The following is a 20,633-nucleotide window of genomic DNA, read 5'->3' on the forward strand; positions in this document are numbered from 1 at the left end:
TTGCATGGGTGTTGCATTGATCATCATCTTTTACTACTCAAAGTGAATACATCATGTACTGAATTGCACTTACTCACCGTACTAAGAATCGGAGCAGAGACAAGTTATCACCATGAATATCTGAAAATGAAGGCTGGGGTCTATTTTTAGTGTGAAAGTACTAACATCCTATGGAAGAGCAATGGCAAATATACTGTACATATTTAATTTGGATTATATTGCTTCTAGTCAACATAATAGCTTCACGAGTATAATTCATACTTTGTATTATTATACACTTTTATTTGAAGAAAATAAATCAAACGGAAGTCTTCTTCTTGGTGTTGAGTTCAAGCTGAACGTCACGTTGGCGTAGTCTTTGGTTTTTGTTGTCCCTCGTCGCTACCCGTCCGTGTCGTACGAACTCGTCTGCTGCTCAGAAATGGCTGAAGCTCCCCCACGGCCCTGCCGGTTTTTTTGTCACCGGTGTTCAGCAGAGATCAGTCCGCGTTTACCGGTAAGGACAGAAGGGACGTATTTGCCCCCCTTGAAGGATAATACGTGGTGTTTGTGTGGTTTATGAGTGTTTGTGCTGAGCCACATCGACCCACTGCTGCTGTTCAGCTAACGTGAACGTTAGCTAGCCCCCACAAGCAGCAACGGGTCAGTGGTGGCAATTCAGTTCCGGCGGGTCCACTCACATTATGCTCTTGTGTGTTTAGACGTTTGAAAACCAGCCTCGTCGTTATGACGTTAATAAATACCAGCCAGATAACGGGCAGACTGACCGGTCCCCGTTTAACGCCAGCGAGCTAGCTAACGGGAATACACGGGTTCTGTCGTGGTGCGTGTGGCGCGTTTTGTTTTGGTTTAAAGATTTTACATCGGCTGACATTAAAACGCTTCATGTAAATGTCTCCTCGATGAGGCTAGCTGCTAGCTTATTGTGGTTATCCGGCAAAGAGTAAGTCACACTTTCACGATTTCTATCCACAGCTGGTCCAAGGGTGTTTTCACAGAATATATACACAATAAAGGAACCAAACTCAGTCCTTTTACAGTGGACCGAAACCGGACTCCTATTTTGGGTTCACATGTCAGTTAATTTGAAAGAGGACTCAGTTCTGGTTCACGTCAGATCCGATGTGGCCTCAGTCCTTCACTCTTCTGACGCTTTAGGGTCGTGTCACATATCGCATACAACACTTTCTCATTCATTCCCTCTAAAATATTCATTTCAGATTCATGTCTACACATCATGTATCCATACACATTTAATCGCCATTTTCTTACCACAGAGTACATTTTTACATTTGAACAAATCATGATAACTTTGTATTTCCCCCCCCCATACTACTTTTTACTGAATATAACCTGAGTTTGTTTGGAGGGCAGAAAGGAACCAAGTGTGAAAACACCATCAGTCAGTCAATATTGCTGTTGTAGTAGCAGCCCGCTTGTCTGTCACAGCAGCCTGTTTTCAGCCATTCATGGGAAGCTTCTTGAATGTTACAGCAACTTTATTGCAAGTCAGCCGGCTGCTTACCTGCGTGGCAGCGAAACGTCCCTCCCAGGCGATTATATTCACTCATTGGAAGGGCTTACGATTTATTTCACCATGTCGGCCCAACGTTTACATTTTTAAACCACATAGAGTTGAATCAGAAACATTTATTGCCAAGAAGGAGTTTACACCAACGAGGAATATGTCTTTGTGTCTAAGGTGCATACATTGAGGACAATAACAACAAACAAACGGTGACTATAATATAAAGTATATACAATATAAACAGACATAAAGTGAAGGATGATTGGTAAATAGAGACAGAAGAGCTGTACATTATTGTGCAAAAGATAAAAAAAAATAGTTTAAAGTGGTGGGTTTGAGTGCACCACCTGTCCTAACACCCCAAACCTTCATATCAACCTCATTAGAGTAGCATGTTTTGCCATGTTGTTGTTTTAGAGTGCATTCATTTGATGTGGGTGTAGTATGGTGTATACTAAATATTCCCATATTTTCATTGAAGGATTACACCTGTCCACGCTGTGATTCTGGTTTTATTGAAGAACTGCCTGAGGAAAGAAGGTATGGATGATTATTTTGTGTCTCATGAATTTGATTGATCAGATGTTTAAGTGCATTTTTGAGCCTCAGTTTTTCACGTTCTCTACTGCTGTATTCATGCAGTACTGAAAATGGGTCTGCATCCACGTCCTCCACCACTGATCAAAACCGCCCAGCCTTTGAGGTCAGTGTGATTGTTAAATCAGCTGGTTCAGGATATATTCTTCACCCTGCACGATGAGTTGACATCGCCTCTGTCTTTTCTACTAGAACATGGATCACCAACACTTGTTCACATTTCCCTCTGGTTACGGTCCGTTCGCCCTTGGGATTTTTGATGAGAACTTTGACCTTCGAACACGGCTACCCTCAGAGGACAACCGGGAGACAGAAAACAGGAGAGAAAGGGAAATGGCATCACGACAACGGTACAGTGCGAGACAACCGCGGGGTCGGCACGTTCCGAGACGACAGGGTACGCGCCATGAAGGAGTACCCACATTAGAGGGGTGAGACATTTTCAGCAGTAAAGTGTGCTTCACGTGTTAAAGTACAAAACACAACAACGTATAGTAAAAAACAATATATTATTTACAGTTTTAGAATATGGTCACATGATGTCACATGACATGTGGCTTAGCTAAACTCACCTGTTACGCTTCATAGTATAAGCATATTACCTCAATCTCAAAATATAAAACACAAAATATCCAATATTACCATTTTAATTACAAAGAGCCACTATTCCTATGAATAGCATATATCAAGTATTACATTTGCATTGTGACCATACAACGACTAATATGTACAGACATTTCCCATTTGTTGGATGAGAAGACGAGTTGAATTCCTCCGTTTGATTCAAGTAAAAGTGTTGTCTTGTTTTTTTGTGATGTTTTTCCGGATGCAGAATTATCCAACAGCTAGTAAATGGAATCATAGCACCTACAGCCATGCCAAATATTGGAATGGGCCCATGGTGAGTATAATAAACTGTGATGCATATTTGTTTACTTGTTTCATATCAGTAAGAAACATGATGCATATTTTGACTACCGTCTTGCATTGCAGGGGTATGTTACATTCCAACCCAATGGACTACGCATGGGGTGCCAATGGTCTTGATGCTATCATTACACAGGTATAAAACGTGTGATTCTTTATTACATGACAGTAGAGATAACGGCATATTAGTTAGACGGTTACAGGGTCCCAAGAGCCTTTTCAATTGAGCCTTAGGAACAGTGCTATTTAATTATATCATAATTAATAATACATAGTATATTTGCATGGTATAATTTATTTGATAACAACAGTGATGAGATCCAAAGTCCTGAGAGTGATTTTCTTAATTTTAAATAAGTGTCCTTTTGTTTTGTTTTTTAGAATGGAGTATATATGCATACTGCTCTGTTGGCACTAAATAAATAGCACTCAAACTTTATGAAGAATTCATCCTTTACATGTGACACATTTAGCTAGATGTTGGAATTGAATGTCTAAAAGTTGTCATCGTTTTCACTTGTAGTTATTGAACCAGTTTGAAAACACGGGTCCCCCTCCTGCAGACAGAGAAAGGATTAAGAGTTTACCAACCATTACCATCACAGAGGAACATGTGGGTAAGTCCGTGTCTCTCGGCTTGTAATATATTTTTCGAACCATCTTGCCTATTGTTGTTGTGACCTGTTGTCACAGTTTAATATGACACTGTCCAATTATGCAGAGGACATCAGTCGAGTAGGCCATCCTTCACTGTGGCTTAGGGCAAAATGCACCTCTCTCGGTAGATACGGTACACACACACATGGACAGACAGTATGATGTTTTCTGTTTGTGCAGGTGCCGGTTTAGAGTGTCCTGTGTGCAAAGAAGATTACAGCGCCGAGGAGATTGTTAGACAACTGCCATGCAATCATTTGTTTCACAATGACTGTATAGTACCATGGCTTGAACAGGTATGTTAATATCCATCAAGGCTGTCCTGAACAGATCTGCAAGCTTCATATCAGACATTTATCATGATATTTGATTGGTATCAGATGCATCGAGCTGTATAGTTGTATAAAGCCAGGTTTGTCCCTGATAATTAGTTTGTTATAACCCATTGTGCTTCGGGAAAACTTCTGAAGCTATTCTTAATGTGCTGTAGTATGAGCAAGTGACCTGCAACACGACAAACGGCAGTTTCAGTTAAATGTGTTCACCGTGCCAGTGAGGGAAAAGAAATGCAGCGCTCCTTTGGGTGAAACAAACAGACATATCTCTGGTTTACAATATTTTACTGTTTTTTTACTATATCGCACAATAATGCATTTAAGGAAATCAGTAAAGGCTAAGCTTGGATGCAGGATGTGTTTTTCTCTTCTTTTATGTTCCATCTGTAGCAGAATTGGATATATTTATTTGTATCCAAACCAGTGATGTGAATTTGTTAATGTATTGAAAATACTTTTACACAAGTCTCATTTATCCCTCTTTCCCACAGCACGATACATGTCCTGTGTGCAGGAAGAGTCTTAGTGGACAGAACACAGCCACAGACCCACCAGGGTTATCAGGAATCAATTTCTCTCCCTCGTCCTCTTCCTCCTCCTCCCCCAGCTCACCTAGCAATGAAAATGCTGCCAGAAACTCATAGATTTCCACCACCACCGACACCTCACATCTGAAAAACCTCACATGTCAAACGAGACCCAACGGCTCCTAGCTGAGACTGCAGCCTGTCTCAGTCCTAGGGGACGATATGTGTTGAGTTGAACTCTGAAACTGTTGCAGATTTTAAGTGGTCATTCCTCCCCCTGTGCTGACCAGGACACTGGGTTCAGCCCATGCTGCTGCTGTTGCTGAGTAATTTAGGAGGTGGGACTGGATGGTGCTGAAAGAGGATCCAGAAAAGGCTGTGAATAATAATAAAAGTGGGATTGTGACCAGAACTGGAGCAGAGTTTGAGCCAGAGTGAACTGCTTTTTGATGGAGACATGTTTCGCCATAAGGCTTTTTATAATAAATAGACAGAATGCTCTTTAAAAAAAAAAAACAGAAAAGAAGAAAAAAAAAAACCTAGCCTGTGGTGGTGCAGAGTCCATAAATGTGTAGATAGAGAATTCATTTTGAACGATCAGCCCCTGAACGGCTAGTGGATCAAACTAAAATCTTGTGGACAGGAAACTAACTGAGTGTATGCATCTGATTTTTATTTATTTGCACCTTTTCTTTAACATTTTGCACACAATTTTGTCTGATGTTGAGAATGTGAATTTGAGTAAACTACTGAACAAAAAGAAGATTTTTCACATATTTTGCATTGAATAAGTCTTTTAGGACTTGTTTTTTGTTTTTATTAGAGATTGATCCGGTGTAGTTGGTGCATTTTGACAAGGTGAATATCCCTACAGCTCAACCGTGGACACAAATTATATTCCTCAACTGAAAAATATCACAAACCTACGTATTTATTGTCCCCTTGCCCAAGACGCACATTTAGCAATGCAAAAGAAAAAAAAAGACATGGGAATATCTTACCTCTATGAAACTGGCCAAATGTGTTTCTCCAAACGAGTGTTTATTATTTTATTTACTGATTTTTTTCATACAGTCACAATAAAGTGCTAAAACAAACACATTTGACGTTTTTGCTGATAACAGTTTCAAAATGTTATCCTACTTGTGCTGTTGGAGGTTTTTATGGTACAATCAATCAATGGTACAAACAAAGACCTGCTTTTCCCTCGACAAGACTTTGTTTTAATGTCGTGTTTTCACAAATTCACCCTGGGAAATTTCAAAGTTAGCCTTGTTTACGTCTTGAAGCCTAGAATAAATGTAATGTTATTCCCAATAACAAAAATATACAGTGCCCTTTGGAAGTGTTCATGTTTTATTTCCCTACATGGAATTAAAGTAGATTTTAATGCGTTTTACACTGAACAGAAAAAAATACCCTTTTGATGTCAAAGTGAGTACAGATGTCACAAAGTGATCTAAATTACAAATATAAAATACAAAATAATCAAGTTAATGTGTGTAATTGATAGCTTTGATAATGGCTGCATTCCATTTAGTTTCACTTAATCCAGAGCTAAGCAGAAAAAGAAAGCACAAAGATGTTGCAGCCGCCTCTACTCTAAAATGCTGTCAGGTTGGTTTGAATGTTTTATTCACATGACCTTGACAGAACAAACTGGCTGAGAAATGCAGATTTATTTGGTTGTAAAAACCGTGAATGCCTAATTTTCCTGTCAATAGTTTTTCCTGTTTCCGGGTGTGTGTGTGTCATTTGCTCCACACCAATAAGGTCATCACTTAATCTTCCCTTAATGGGTTAACGCTCTTTTCGTTTTGGTTAATGGATACAGCCCCTTTAAGCTCCTGTAACATGTTTCTGGGTCGTTCACCCCAGCACCATTTACCTACCTGTCTGGAGTTTGTTAACCCTTATTGTAATTGTATTGCCATTTCAGTGAATGATGCCTCTTGCCTTGTTTGAGAGCGTCACAGCTGCGTCACCCCACCAGGAAATGAGAGTGAACCTTGGTGCAGCTGCAGCGTTCTGTCTCATGGAGTGTAGGGAGGCTGTCTGAGAGAGAGGAGGGGAGGGGAGAGAGATGACGTGCATTGGCTTCCCAGCACTGATGTCAAAAGGTAAGAGATGTGTAGGAGGAAAGTTCACCACACTAACTGGAATTTGATCATGCAGCAGGATGGTGTGCAAATATCTAGCTATGTTTTGCTTTTAATTAACCCGGTGAGTTATCCATCACACACGTGACCAAAAGTACAACAAATAAACTAGGCTACTTTATCTCTTCTCATGTGACTACTTTATTATGGCTCATATCTGGAGTGTAGGAGGGCAAACAGGCTATTTTGTAAAACAGACACGCTAAAATAAATATAATTACTATTGCACTATCATGGAACCAGCTGCTTTAACCCAGAGCAAATAGTCCCCCAGCAATGCTGAACCTGCATGTGTCAGTGTGTACATGAATACATCTGCTGTTCTGTTGACCCTTGTTACAAGGCGGATTATGCAGGAGCTGATGTGAATGGCTAATTGATCCTCCTCAAGGCTTCTGTGTTGCTTCTCATACTCGCTCTTCTACAAAGTAAGAACACACAGTCTACCAAAGAGTCGTGTGGTTGTTTGGATAGTGTACTTTCAATGTACAAAAGGGTTAGGACTGCCTCTAATTTAACAATAATCAGAAATGTACCCTGTTAGAAGAAGGGGACAGTGTTCCCCCGGAGGGGCGGATCACCCGATATTAAGGCGCCTATGTGAAGACACGTACGACACCAACATTCAACTGAACGGTCCAAGTGTAAAATGTTCCTGTCTCTGACCTCAAAATTGGACATTTCTGTTGCGTCAGAGTCGCATAACGTTGAAACGCTCGTCTTCCACCGCCTGTGCCAACGCAGTGTGACCGCTAGGGTGCGCTAAACACCAACTATGGGTAACGTCCGCTCAGGAAGGTTGTCATTGAAAGCACCTTCTAAAACATATGACATCATTGGGTTTTGGTTAACACGTGGTAATTAAACTTCTGATGTCAGTGTGCCGTGATTGACACATCATGAAGCATCTGTTTCCGCGTGGTTATAAGACAAGCAGCTGGAGGGGAATCACGCTGCAGGCCGAGAGGCCTCCGCTGGAAGCAGCCTGAGCTGAATTAGCAGCAGCCTACGATCCTTAATGTTAGGTTATTTGGCAGCAGGCAGACTTAGATTTAAGCTCGAGCCTCTTTGACACAATGACAAGTGAAAGTAAAAGCCAGTAGTTGGCAAAGAAGTCACGTCCACCCCTCCCTCTGCCCCTCTCCTTCCTCTCCCTCTCCCTTTCTCTCCCTCCTATCTCTGATTGGTTTTTCTCCAAAGATAATTGGAGGCAAAATTTGATATGCTCAATGTCATGGACAGGGATGAGGTTTCACCGGCGTCTGCTGCCACCATGAAGAAGAAGGCGGTGGGCGGCAGTGGACGCGGCCACATCGGCGCACCAAAGGTCGTGTCCAGATGCACACGGAGCAACAGCAGCCAGAACTGTCTGGACTCCGGTTCTCCCGGCGCAGCGAGCGCTAAGCAGCCCGGAGCGGCCAGCGACGTCGTGATGGACGAGACGGAGGACGGAGAAGAGGAGTCCAAGTTTCAGCATCCGCGGTTGCGCCGAGCCGGGGGGAGCGGCGGCGGAGGTGGAGGAGGAGGAGGAGGCGGCGGCAGTATCAGGATGAAGAACTTTACGCCAGGAGGGGGAGCCTCGTCCTCGGGTTCCAGGAGAAACTCACACAAGGAGCCCGGCCATACGCACGCAGAGGACGCTGCTGCTGCCGCTCCACGGCCCACTGCTGCCTCCGGAGCTACCGAGAGCCAGACACCCTGTCCGGGCGATGCTGCCCAGCGCGGCGACACCAGCAGAGCATCTCGGGCGGAGGCGTCGGTTTCAGCGGTCGCGCTAGACGTTTTGAACGCGACAGCAGGTGATGGTCGCAAAAGCGTCGCTCCAATTTCCAGCATGAAATGCAACAAAAACGGAGAATGCAGGAGGGACTCGGGTACCGGGAGCCTGCGCTCAATCATCTCCAAGCAGGAGAGGCAGACAGGAGGGTCGGGGAGGGCCGAGGACGGAGGGAGCGCCAAGCGAGGAGCCTGTAACTCGACCAGCGCCAGCATGGACGGCTCGATCACACCAGGCGGGTCCCTGGCCGGGGGCCACGGAGGAGAGAGCGCCCACCCCGGTACTACCCCCGTGTCCGGCGGTGGCCCCGAGAAAAAGGACTCCAAGGTGTCCTTCTCCAACGCACCAAGCCGGAAAGCCTCGTCCTCGCTGCACGGCCCCACTCAGACTCAGAACCAGCAGCCTAGAAACTCTGTCACTTTCCAGAAGCCGGAGGATGGACCGCCAATTGTGCCCGCCGAGGATGCGGAGGCTCCGGACGGCCAAACCACCTTCATGCAGCGGCAGTTTAGTAGTATGCTGCAGCCGGGAGTTAACAAATTCTCCTTACGCATGTATGGTAGTCAAAAGGCAGTGGAGAGAGAGCAGGAGAGGGTCAAATCAGCTGGAAATTGGATTATACACCCTTACAGCGATTTCAGGTAAGAGCTGGGACTGCCATTGGCTGCACGTTGTCCTGAGGGGCCCGTATGGGTCCTCGTTGTCATCTGCAACTTACTTTAAGTAAGTACCCACTGTGACTCCAGGAGACACATGCATGGCTATTGTTCAAGGCTACAGGCTGTTGAATTCTCATTGCATCCCTGAGGATTGAAGCCAAGACATTTGAATCGATGCATTGCAACGTGCTGCCACGAACCCCCCCGAACAACCTGTTGTCAGGCAAAACCACTTGGGCAAAGAGTGTCCTCTCAAGGTTGTAAACAAATCCTATTCCAGTCTCCATGTACAGTAGCATGTCTGGGAGGCTCCACGAGCCCGGCCTGCTAACACGCTCACATTTATACGACAAAGAGAAGGGCGCTCATTCGTGCTCATTTCAAATGCCCTTATTTTTCAAAGATCTGGTTAATATTCGCTGTAGTATAGATTATCCTCTGCGACAAGAGTCGTGCTGACAGGATGTGGGCTGTGTGTGTGTGTGTGTGTGTGTGTGTGCATGTGAGTGTATATGCGATGCACTCAGTAATGGAATGTCACCTTGAGCCAAGTGTGCGAAAACCTCCAGCATGCTCACTGGAGACGTACCCGCCTGTTCGACTCCCGGGATCCTGCATTGAAAATGACGGATGCGCTCCGTTTAGCACCGATAACCACAGCTGGACATTCAGCAGCTAATAGTCCTAGAAATATGTCGAGGAATCTACGTGTAAGAAGGCTCCTCGTGACTCGGGCTTGATGAATTAGCCTATTTTTTTTTTAAATCGACATTTATATGTTCAGTCCCAGGATCTGAATTGCCCTTTGGTTAATAAAACCTGGGGTTTCCTCTCCAGCCGAGCTTCTTGGCTTCAGCACTACAAGGAGTGGACAGCTCTCGTTTATTTCGGAGTCGGCTCGCGCGTTGCCCCCCCCCCCCCCTCCTTTCACAACGCCATTCATGTTTGGCCCATTTGTGCCACATAACGAGTCAGAAGACTAATAAAGCCAGTCTTCCTCAGCAGCGATATAATGTGACGACACGTTGACCATGCGAGCTCCCCCGATGTGAATATGCCTGATTGTTATGCTGACTAATGCATCGTTAAAGTTGCTCCTAACATCTGGGCGGTGATCGTTATAAACCGTGAGGTGGAGGAGTCAGAGCGTGTAGCGTGAGTCGCAGTGTAATGACTCAGCGCTGCACCTGTCCTGCAGAGCTTCCTCTGACGGGCTCGAACCTCAATACTTTTACTCCGTCTGTCCCATTCACGAAACTGCCACGTCAGCACTGGCACTAAGTAGCAACGCAGACGCCTTCATGGTAACCGTTTGTACTGCAACATCGATGACAGGACAAGTCTGATCAAAGCTAATGGTCGGTTTGTGGCCCTGGAGACCGCGGGCCCCTCTTTAGCAGCTCAACACACACACATTTAACGTGGTTTTATTGGCTAATTACTTCACGACTTTTCTGCTACAGTAAATTACTTCGGTTTGTGGTCTCATTAAGACCCTCCATTGTGTGCTTGGCTTCAGCACCACGAGGAGTGGACAGCTCCCGTTAAACACAATGGCTGTGCTCAATATTTATGGTTTGTTTTGACAAGACTTTTTATGCAGTTTCTTGGATCTTGTTGAAGGTTCACAATAGTTTGTTCAGAAAGAGGTTCAATTAGAATTAAAAAAGACAAAATACATCGCAATTTTAGTTCCTTGTACTTATAAATCAAGCCAATGTTGACAAAACAGAAGGGTTTAGAAATCAAGTTGCTTCCATCATTTGAACCTTGAAAATGCAACCTGGAGAGCACATTCACTACAGCCATAGACTAGAAAACTACTACCTACCATAGCACAAAAAACAGCCACAAGCATAATTTAGTTGCATTATAAGAATATAGAATGCATGCTTATTATTATTATTATTATTATTATTATTATTATTATTATTATTATAGTTATTATAGTATGTGGATCTTAAAAGTAAATTCAGCATCTCATTATTTTCTGCATGTCCAGGTAGGCAAAGTGTAGCTGCTGCTTTCCCATCTTGACTTAAGTAGTCTCTTGTGCCTATGGCTTTCCACAGCAACTCCCTTTTCTTGTCTGACTCTATTTTTGTCTTTTCCCCCTCCTGTACTCAATACACACACGCACACACACGCACACACACACACACACACACACACACACACACACACACACACACACACACATGCATGCACACACACTACCACAACTATGCACACGCCTGCTAGGTTCTACTGGGATTTCACAATGCTGCTGTTTATGGTGGGCAACCTGATCATCATCCCTGTGGGCATCACCTTCTTCAAGGAAGAGACCACGACTCCCTGGATCATCTTCAACGTGGTCTCCGACACCTTCTTCCTCATGGACCTGGTGCTCAACTTTCGCACCGGGATCATCATTGAGGACAACTCGGACATCATTTTGGACCCTGAAACCATCAAGAAGAAGTACTTAAAAACGTGGTTCATAGTGGACTTTGTCTCCTCCATCCCAGTGGATTACATATTCCTCATAGTGGAGAAAGGGATCGACTCGGAGGTGTACAAGACTGCTCGAGCCTTGAGGATTGTCCGTTTTACCAAGATCTTGAGTCTTCTGAGGCTGTTGAGACTCTCCAGATTAATACGCTACATTCACCAATGGGAAGAGGTAAGAAAGGCATACGTTTCATCACTATCCCTCTGTAAATATTACAATAACTCTAATCACACAACTCAGCCACAGAGGAACAAACACCCAATCTAGTCTGTGATAAAAGGTCACTAATTTGCCTCCAATATGCTGATGTTGGCTCATGACCAAACTAACAATCTGCCTGCTCCAAGCGGTCTGCTCTCCTCCGCCTGGAGGCTCGATTTTAATGTTCTCACCTGCCACCTGGTGAGACATGTATCATGTCAGCAGGATGTTTGAGCTATAACAAACTTTGCATTCTAATTACTGTTATTGTCACACAAGCCACCCTCTACCCCTCTGTCTCCCTGTCTGACCTGGTAGTCCCACAGGCAGCATCAGGCAGCCTAATAAGCAGCCTATTACCAGAGCAAACACAGTTAATCAATTACGGTGCCAGAGGAAGAGCAGGTGGGGTAGAGGGTGATGGTAATACTCAGCAGTAGGGGGCGGTTGACTGTGATTTTATCTGGCACTAATTGTTCATTTAAAGGGATCGAAGAGTTTAGGTAGGCTGGCATTTCCTCAGAGGCCAGATTGATAGTCTTTGGAGATGGGTGCTGTTCCCCTGAAGACTGAACTCAAGAACCCAGTCCTGCCCTTTCTGGCCACTCAGCTTTAATGTACTCTGTAAGCCATGCACTTCGTCAGGGCCCTGCTCCAGCCTCTCAATCGGACTCCTTCCTCAAATGAAGGAGAGCAGCCTGGGAGACAGGCGGCCCACTGATGTCACAAGATCACCCGACTTTTCGTTCGTGCCACTATTGGCAGCCCAGTGTTGGCATTTTGCAGTGGCGAGCAGCGCAGTGGGGCTCGGGTGCTAACTTGACCTTTGGATAATTGGATTTCTCAAGATATGATGCGATGCGCCACACACACAGTGGTGCATGATGGGAAGTGATACTTGGCATGCATGAAGAATGAGAGCAGAGATGTGGTGGAGAGTGAGACATTGACACATAGAAATGACCAGTTTAAAAAGCCCAATCTGTTTGACATCATCTGTCACAGTTTATCATGAGAAGCCAAGAATCTCAACCCTAAACTGCTTCCTGTAACTTTCTCGGAGCTGTCCGTGGTGCTGAACCTCTCCATCAGCCAGTACAGCGATGCTGTGTACAGTACAGTTGCTCTCATCCGTCCCCAGTGAAAACCATATCACAAATTACTCTATTTTGTCAGTTGCTGATTGATAAACACTGACAGTGAAAACCCAACAAAGGTTAAAGCAGCATTTAGGAAGATCAGCACATGTGATTCATGTCCAGTCTCATAACCCGTCACTCCCATCACAGAGTATCTCTTGCCCCTCCACTGCACTGAGTAAGAAATTACCCATTTAGCTGACCTCCCTACACTATGGGAAGTTTTGTATTTCCTACAGTTTAAAGAGTATTAACTGCAGCCATTAAGCGCCAACAAAGGGTGGTTTCTCAAAGTCAGTCAGGTGATAGATGATTGGTCGTGTGACTGTCAAGTGACTCAGAATGATTGATGCGTGAGACGACATAGACTATCAGTTGTTAAGGATCATGATGGTCCCTGTCCATCACGCTGTGTGTTTGGATTTGTGTACGTGTTGGCGTGTCTGTCTGCATGTGTTGTTAGTGTAGCAGCGTGCCTGCAGGCTTGCGTGAGTGTTTTTTATGTGTGACTGGACTCTGTGCGCATGTTTGAGATGCTGATTGATGTCATGTGTCCCTGTGTAACAAATGTCTTGCCTGCTCCTGCTGTGTTTGATGTGAGACTGATGGGAACCTGTCTCCCCTACTCATTAATCAAACTTGGTATAATCCAAAGGAGGCTGTGGAGCTGAGTGGGAAGCCAGTGCACTGTCACCGGGATATGAATTAATTTGCTTGAGTGACATATATAAGAAAAGCATATTCACAGAGTTCATTCAGAGTACACAATCTAACATATTCTCTATCGCCATATGTCCAAGTTTGAACTCTCCTCCGTGTCTTATCCTCTCGCTCCAGATCTTCCATATGACCTATGACTTGGCCAGTGCGGTGATGCGGATCTTTAACCTGATTGGTATGATGCTGCTGCTGTGTCACTGGGATGGCTGCCTACAGTTCCTGGTGCCCATGCTGCAGGACTTCCCCTCAGACTGCTGGGTGTCCCTCAACAAGATGGAGGTATGTGACGGGGGAGCATTTCTGTGCATACCAAGTCGCACTCATCACTCCAGAACTTGATTTGCATCTGTTATTATTAGTTGATTGGGAAAGAGCTAACATTGGTCACGGAATATTGATTGTTCCTGATCTCTGTCAGAAAATATTGGCTGAATGTCAATCAATGTTTTGTGAGCATGATAAACTCTTTCTTGTCTTTACTAAAACAGGAACACTGGTGCTCTAAGGATGGTGGAAAGCCTCGTCTCTCTGTGTGTGTGTGTGTGTGTGTGTGTGTGTGTGTGTGTGTGTGTGTGTGTGTGTACATGTGCAGTACCTTTAATTCAATGTAAAGACCAGAAAATGGGTTAACTCATCTTTGTTGCCACACAATCAAATAGGTCTGTCTTCCTTTAAAAGGCGTCTCTCTGGGCTTTGTGAAGCTGTACCTAAACACAGTAGTGCTAAATGCTACCATCAGCATGCTAACAGGCTCACAGTGACAATGCTAATATGCTGATGTTAAGCACATCGTTGACTCGTTGCGTGCTAACGTTTCCTATTTCGACCTAAACACCATTAGTCATTTGTTTTACCTGCACTTAGAAACCAAAGGATTGGACAATGAAATTGTGACCTGATGATGACGCTACATGAAAAGTCAGGGGAACATCAAAGTCAGAAGGCTTCATCCTCTGGGTACCATGAATCATGAAAATATGACAATCTATGCATCGGTTGTCAAGGTATTCATTCATTGTATTCAGTCTGAACTAAAAGTGGTGAGCTGACATTTCCATCCCTAGAGCCATGCTCCTCTCCTGGCTAAAAACCAAGGGGCCTCTACGTTAGTGGCGCTAGTAATATATACTGTCATTTGGATCGATATGCTCCAATTTGAAAACAGCACACTGCACTATTAAGGGAACCATTATTATCCTAAGTGATGATTGTTGCAATTCATTTGGAACTGAATCAGGAGGAAAAGTCAGTATTTATTCCCCCAAAAAAGCTGTCTACAGTAGCGTTCAGCCAGCGTGTCTGACACAACAACCCTGGGATCCCAACGAAGAAGCCAGACATATTTAAGCACATCTCTAGAACCCTCCGTGCCTCCTCTTCAGCGTGGTGGGGTGATGACAGGAAAGATAAAAGGGGAAAACAGAGAGATGGGGGGTATGGCCCGACAGCTGGGCTCTTTGTTGCCGTGTCTCTGTCAGAGAGATAAAAGCTGGTTGTTTATAGGTCCTGTCTGTGAGCCTTTTACTGAGTGAGAGGAGACCACACTAACCCAGACATGAGGCTCAGGTCCAAATGGGGGTTTAGATTCTGTCCCGCTCCCAGACGGGGTCTGCCACCACTGCTTGTAAATTCAAGATTCAAAGCATTTCCATGGATGGCAGCAGTGGCTGTCGTTTTTATTACTGAACAAAGGTAATTCCAGTTAAAACAAGTTAATGTGGCGATGCATGAAGGTCCTTTCTTTCATGTTGGGGAAAAGCAAGGCGGTTGTCTTTGTCTTATGCGTCCAGACATGGACGTTCTGGGCTGTATTCACCAAATTGACCATATTTTGCCACATTGACTCAGGATCTCAGTATCAATAATGTGGGGATAGTTTTGGTCAAATGAATAGTGCTTTCATGTGATATTTAATCATGTAATTAAAAAAAACAGCTAAATAACAAGTAATACTATCAGCAAAATACAAAAAAAGTACCGATAGTAAGCTGAGAGATATGTTGATGTAATTAGAGCTGAAACTGTTAATCAATTAGTTGATAATTGACAGAAATTCAATTTGATTAATCGTTTGTCATATTCCAAACATTCACCAGTTCCTGCTGTTCTACTGTGTTAATTTGCTGCTTTTCTCTGTTTAACATTATTATGAACTGAAATATGTTTCAGGACAAAATATGGAAATTTAAGGCGTCATCTTGAGCTCTGACAAATTGTGTTTTTTTTCACAATTCTTTGACATTTTATACATTAAACGATGAATCAGGAATATATTAAACCAATTATGATAAATATCATGTAACTGATATGCAGCTATTACCCTCAACTATTAATATAGTCTTGTATTTCATCTATGTAGTGTAAAAATACATAAACCTTGCTGACCTTCTCTGTAAAGCGCTGCAAGCAAAACAACCTTAACTTCAAGATCATACATTTCTGCGTTTCTAAACGCTTCTAAACGTACATGGCTCACAAGAGGACAGAGCTTGTTCTGTGTGCCGTGCCGAAGTGTCTGAATGAGGACGTTTTGAGGTGACAGGCCACCGACTCCGTTATAGCGCTCGCTCTCTGTATTATCAAAGACAGTCGGTCTCCAGAGAGCCGTCACTCTCAAACTAAAAGGGCCACCTGAGACCGCCCCCCCATTGAGTGGCTGACAACTTGTAACATAAGCCATTGTGTTGCAGCCGGGCCATCCATCAAGCCCAGCACCCTACAGTGGACTGGTGGTGTGGGGCCCGGAGGCAGGACCCATGGAGGGCGCTGAGAACACTCTAACTCTGGATGACATCCACCGACCAGTAATTGGATTCAGTCAAACTTGTAATACCGCAGGGAACAAGCTTGTTTTTGCAGCGCACCCAAACTTCCATCAATTCATTTCATTTCGTTATATTTAGCCTTAGCTTTACGCAGCCTCGTCAGCCACATAGTTAATCTCCATGCTGGAGTGCGGTTTGCCTCAGTGGAGGCTACCAGGTAATGATAGTGACAGCAGTGCTAACTGGCAGACATTGGGTGTGCGGTTTCCACTGTAATTACAACTGTGTACCCATCCCTTACTGTATCCACATCACACGGACGTCTCTTTCTTATTATCCCCCACTGCCATCAGCAGGAGGGGGCTTTTCACTACAGCGGCCCGCTCCCTCTGAGAAGATAAGCCGGTAATTACTGCGTATGGTGTTAAATCACTTTATTTACTCGCCGCACCTATTTTGACCAAATGGTATTACAGGTCTGCTGCCGGACCTTGCAAATTGGATTTGAACGACTCACCAGGCCTGTAGAAGCATATACTGTAAACATGGAAGTGAAAGCTGCTGTCTAACCTCTGCAGATGGACTAGAAATGAGGTGGTGTTGGTTTCCTGGGTGAGGAGGAGAGGAAAGGATGTGATTATGTCGGTCCCAGGGGAACTCAGGTGTTTTTGTTCTGAAGAATGTAATTGTGCTGAGGACCAGCAGCGCTACAGCATCCTACTAAAGTACAGTCGCTGCACTTAACCACGACAAGAGCAGCATAAAGTACAAACGTGGTTCCATATGGTCACCATGAAAGGGGCATCCTGATGGCTGCCTGCCACCTATCAAATCATCATGGCATGTTAGTGAGACAGTTTCTTCATGAGAAAGTAGATGTTCAAATTCCAGCATGTGCAACAACAACAGAGATGAAGGCTTACAAGTAATTATAGCCTTTTCAAATGCGACTGAATTCCAAAAAGACTTAACACACAGGAAATATGTAAAAACATAAATAACGAGGAACATATTTAGCACAAAAAGGTCAGTTTTATAGTCATGGGAATTACTATTCAGCTTTTGAAAACAATCATATTGTGTTTTCTGTCACTCTGGAGGAGCTTTATCAAGACAAATAACCCCTCACAATGTCACAGGGGTTATCTCGGCTTGGGCTGGGAGATTACTTCCTCAGAACTAAAAGCCTGTTAGAATGGAGTTGTGAGAATTGTGGGATAGTATGTTTTTTGGAGCTGGATTGTAGCGTAGGTTTATCATAATTTAAAACCCGCAGATTTAAAATTAAAGTGGGCGTCAGACAGATGAACAGTTCACCACTGTCAATACGTACTTATATAATTAAACAGATAATAACCCGGATAGCTGCTGCCTAGCCACAAAGGGAAACAATTGGAAAACCAGAATTCATCAATTTGTCTTCATATCATTTCATTTTTCAATAACTGAAATCAATTATCAATTCAAGAGGGAGAAGTTAATCATCAAACAATGTGTCACTCACAACCAAAATTCATTAAATCTTCCATAGAACCCAAATTCAAAATCACATTAAAAATGCTGTCGAAATTCAAATCAGAGTCCCATTAGTAAAGTAAAATGTCCATTAATTAGATAATCAATTCACGACTTATGATCATTTCACAGCAGAGCGGCTAACAGGGGAGCCTAGAGAGTGCAGAGACTTGGCCCAATCAGGCCGAATCCAGACCAAGACGACCAGAACTGGAAGCGAGCAGGTCAAGGCGGCGCTGTTGCCGAACCATGACCCCAAAGCTGGTCCAGGAACAGATCATCTCCTTCACGGTCTTTGGTTCTCGGAAGTTCAGTCGATCCGTCTTCTCTCCTTGTATTTTTACTATGTGGTTATGCTATTGTAGGAGCTACCAGGACAAGGGGATCCTTCCAGGTGTCTTTGTCCTCGTCTGGCTGTCCTCTTCCACTCTGTCTTTGTTTGACTCACTGGTGTCTCCACTAATCACCTCCCGTCCCACACTTCCCTTTCCACTTCCTGTGTCCCTGTGTGGGGAACAGTGTGCTACAGGATACTAGAGGCTTATGATGCAGGCTGCAATTGATTTTCACCACAAGTAGAAACATTTACATTTCTACATCACAGTGATGACAGTAATTGTAAGTAGTTATACTGTACGCTGAATGTTTGTGTTATCTGCATATAATAGTTTGACATTTTGCTTAATGTGCTTATTGATATTCTTTCCTATAGTAAGATGAGAAAGTCAGTATCTCATGTGTGTTTATAGAGTTACAGTTGGTTAGCTTAGCTTAAAGACTGGAAGCAGAGGGAAACTGCTAGCTTGGCTCGGTTCAAAGTGGGGAAAAACATCAGCGTCTCTAAATCTCACTGATTAATAAGTTACATCTTGTTTCTTGAATCTCTACACAAATGCAAAAGCAACAACATGTGTTTCCCTCTGCTTCCAGTCTGGCTAAGCTAACAAAGCTGGCTAACGCAACCACCATCCTCACATGTTAGCAAGAAAGCTAATAAGCATATTTTTCCTGACGCCATTAATATGAATCTGGCTTTAAATGAACGAACGGAAACCGTCCACAGCGGTCAGGCAGTCATCCCACAGCGGCCTTGTTGATGGATACACTTCTGAGTGCCATTTTTCTTTTGGCTTTAAAAGGAACTGTCGGGGGACAAAAAGAAGCCTTGCCTTCCACATTTCCAAACAACACCTCGCACCGTTCTCTGAGGCCGACCAGAAGAAGGCCGAGCTGCTGTACAATAAACTCAGATAAGCCATTGTAAACTAAACCTGGCGTGTCTGTGTGAGACAGGGCGAAGCTTTGTCACACGTGTGTCGATTATCTTTTCATATTTGTCCAGCTTATCAGCCGTCGGACACACATAGTGATCGGCCATTCTGTCTGATATAACGCCAATTTCCATTATCTGCCTTTTCCCCGTCTCTCTCATGTCTTCCATCCCTGCACCATCAGCGACTGGAAACAGGGCAAGCGTTCCCTTTTTGTATATTTACCTCGAGGGATGGCTTTGCCGTGGGTTGGTCCACCACTCTGATCCAGACTAAAATATCTCAACAACTCCTCGATGGATTGCTCTACAACTTTGTCCAGATATTCGTTGTTCTAGGGATGGAAGGATGAATCCTCTGGATTTTGGCGATCCCGGACATTCCCTCTTGTGCCACCACAAGTTGGACATTTGTGTTTCAGAGTAAAATGTCTTGACAACCATTGGATAGATGTTCCCTTCATTCTGGAAGTGTTAGCATGCTAACACCCTCAACTAAGGTGGCAACGTGGAGAAAAAATGAAAGAAAACACTGATTTTCAGGCCTATATTTCTTACATCTCTTTACCTCACCCAACACTCACCACGATGTCATCGTTTCTCTGACACCATCCTCACCCAAGTCATCTTTATAAGTCCGCCACGCACATATCTCAGCACTTCATTTCTCCCAATGAACTGATATCCGTACCAAAGAGCTTAATTCAACTTCTGTCCAATTATTCAATCTACATCTATGCGACTGCTAAAGATGAATCACTATTATTTCTACTTCACATTTTGGTTAAAAAGCCGTGAAGCCTCACGGAGCAGCTGGTGTGACTAACTGAAGGCAGCACACACCCTGAGCCCAACGCCGGTGCATTTCCTCACTTCTGGAAGGCACAAGACAAACGGTGGGTCATTCGGTTTGGCAGGTGAATTTACTGAGTGTATATGTGAGACCCGAGTTCTGCGGCACAGCGAGGCCACACCAGGGTAAACAAAGAGGCATTTTAGGACACTGGAAGATAAATTTAAAGCCCTATCAGCCAACTTCAAACAGACTCTCTGCAGCTAATGGAGACGGTGATTACCAACAAAGCAACGGATAGTTCCCAAACTGAAAGCCCCGGGGAGGCCTGTTGAGACTTATGAGGCTATGGAGTCTCTTTCTCCCTCCCTCTTGCCTGTGCTATTTCAGAATCAAAGTGCTCATCGTTCATCTATTATTCAATCTGTTTCACTCCACTGTTTCTCTTTCTGTTTTCACATACGACTTTTAGCCTCAGCCCACTTGGTGGAGCTGTATTTATTTTTGGAGCCTTGGTTTTCTCCTCTGCTCGTGAGGGAGAAGTCCTTCATCTGTGTGGCCCTTTAATGT

At 44.1% G+C, this 20,633-nt stretch overlaps 2 protein-coding genes across 6 annotated transcripts in view; both read left to right on the forward strand.

Moving 5' to 3' along the window:
* The first annotated feature begins 369 nt into the window (after positions 1-369).
* On the forward strand, positions 370-5,087 carry rnf126 (ring finger protein 126). The gene is made up of 9 exons (XM_084007159.1): positions 370-496; positions 2,010-2,068; positions 2,171-2,231; positions 2,318-2,556; positions 2,958-3,026; positions 3,119-3,188; positions 3,576-3,669; positions 3,890-4,005; positions 4,536-5,087. Exons 1-9 carry the CDS (start codon positions 422-424, stop codon positions 4,686-4,688), a joined length of 936 nt encoding a protein of 311 aa, XP_083863285.1. The 5' UTR covers positions 370-421; the 3' UTR covers positions 4,689-5,087.
* Positions 5,088-7,952: 2,865 nt separating this feature from the next.
* LOC311011924 (potassium/sodium hyperpolarization-activated cyclic nucleotide-gated channel 2) overlaps positions 7,953-20,633 on the forward strand; it is a gene marked incomplete at its 5' end in the record, with an annotated part of 33,851 nt that continues 21,170 nt past the window's right edge. For all 5 annotated transcript variants that reach the window (XM_084007135.1, XM_084007134.1, XM_084007138.1 and 2 more), the window contains 3 exons: positions 7,953-9,148; positions 11,408-11,831; positions 13,838-13,999. In XM_084007135.1, coding sequence (XP_083863261.1) covers positions 7,953-9,148; positions 11,408-11,831; positions 13,838-13,999 — 1,782 coding nt within the window. The remainder of the gene's footprint in view (positions 9,149-11,407; positions 11,832-13,837; positions 14,000-20,633) is intronic.

The sequence above is a fragment of the Eutrigla gurnardus genome, assembly GCF_963514095.1.
Source record: "Eutrigla gurnardus genome assembly, chromosome: 4".
Taxonomy (NCBI): Eukaryota; Metazoa; Chordata; class Actinopteri; order Perciformes; family Triglidae; genus Eutrigla; species Eutrigla gurnardus.

Coding starts and splice junctions, on each gene's coding strand:
- rnf126 (XM_084007159.1), top strand. CDS start 422: ATGGCTGAAGCTCCCCCACGGCCCTGCCGGTTTTTTTGTCACCGGTGT. Junction 2,232..2,317: donor AAAACCGCCCAGCCTTTGAG/GTCAGTGTGATT, acceptor CTTTTCTACTAG/AACATGGATCACCAACACTT. Junction 3,027..3,118: donor AATATTGGAATGGGCCCATG/GTGAGTATAATA, acceptor CTTGCATTGCAG/GGGTATGTTACATTCCAACC.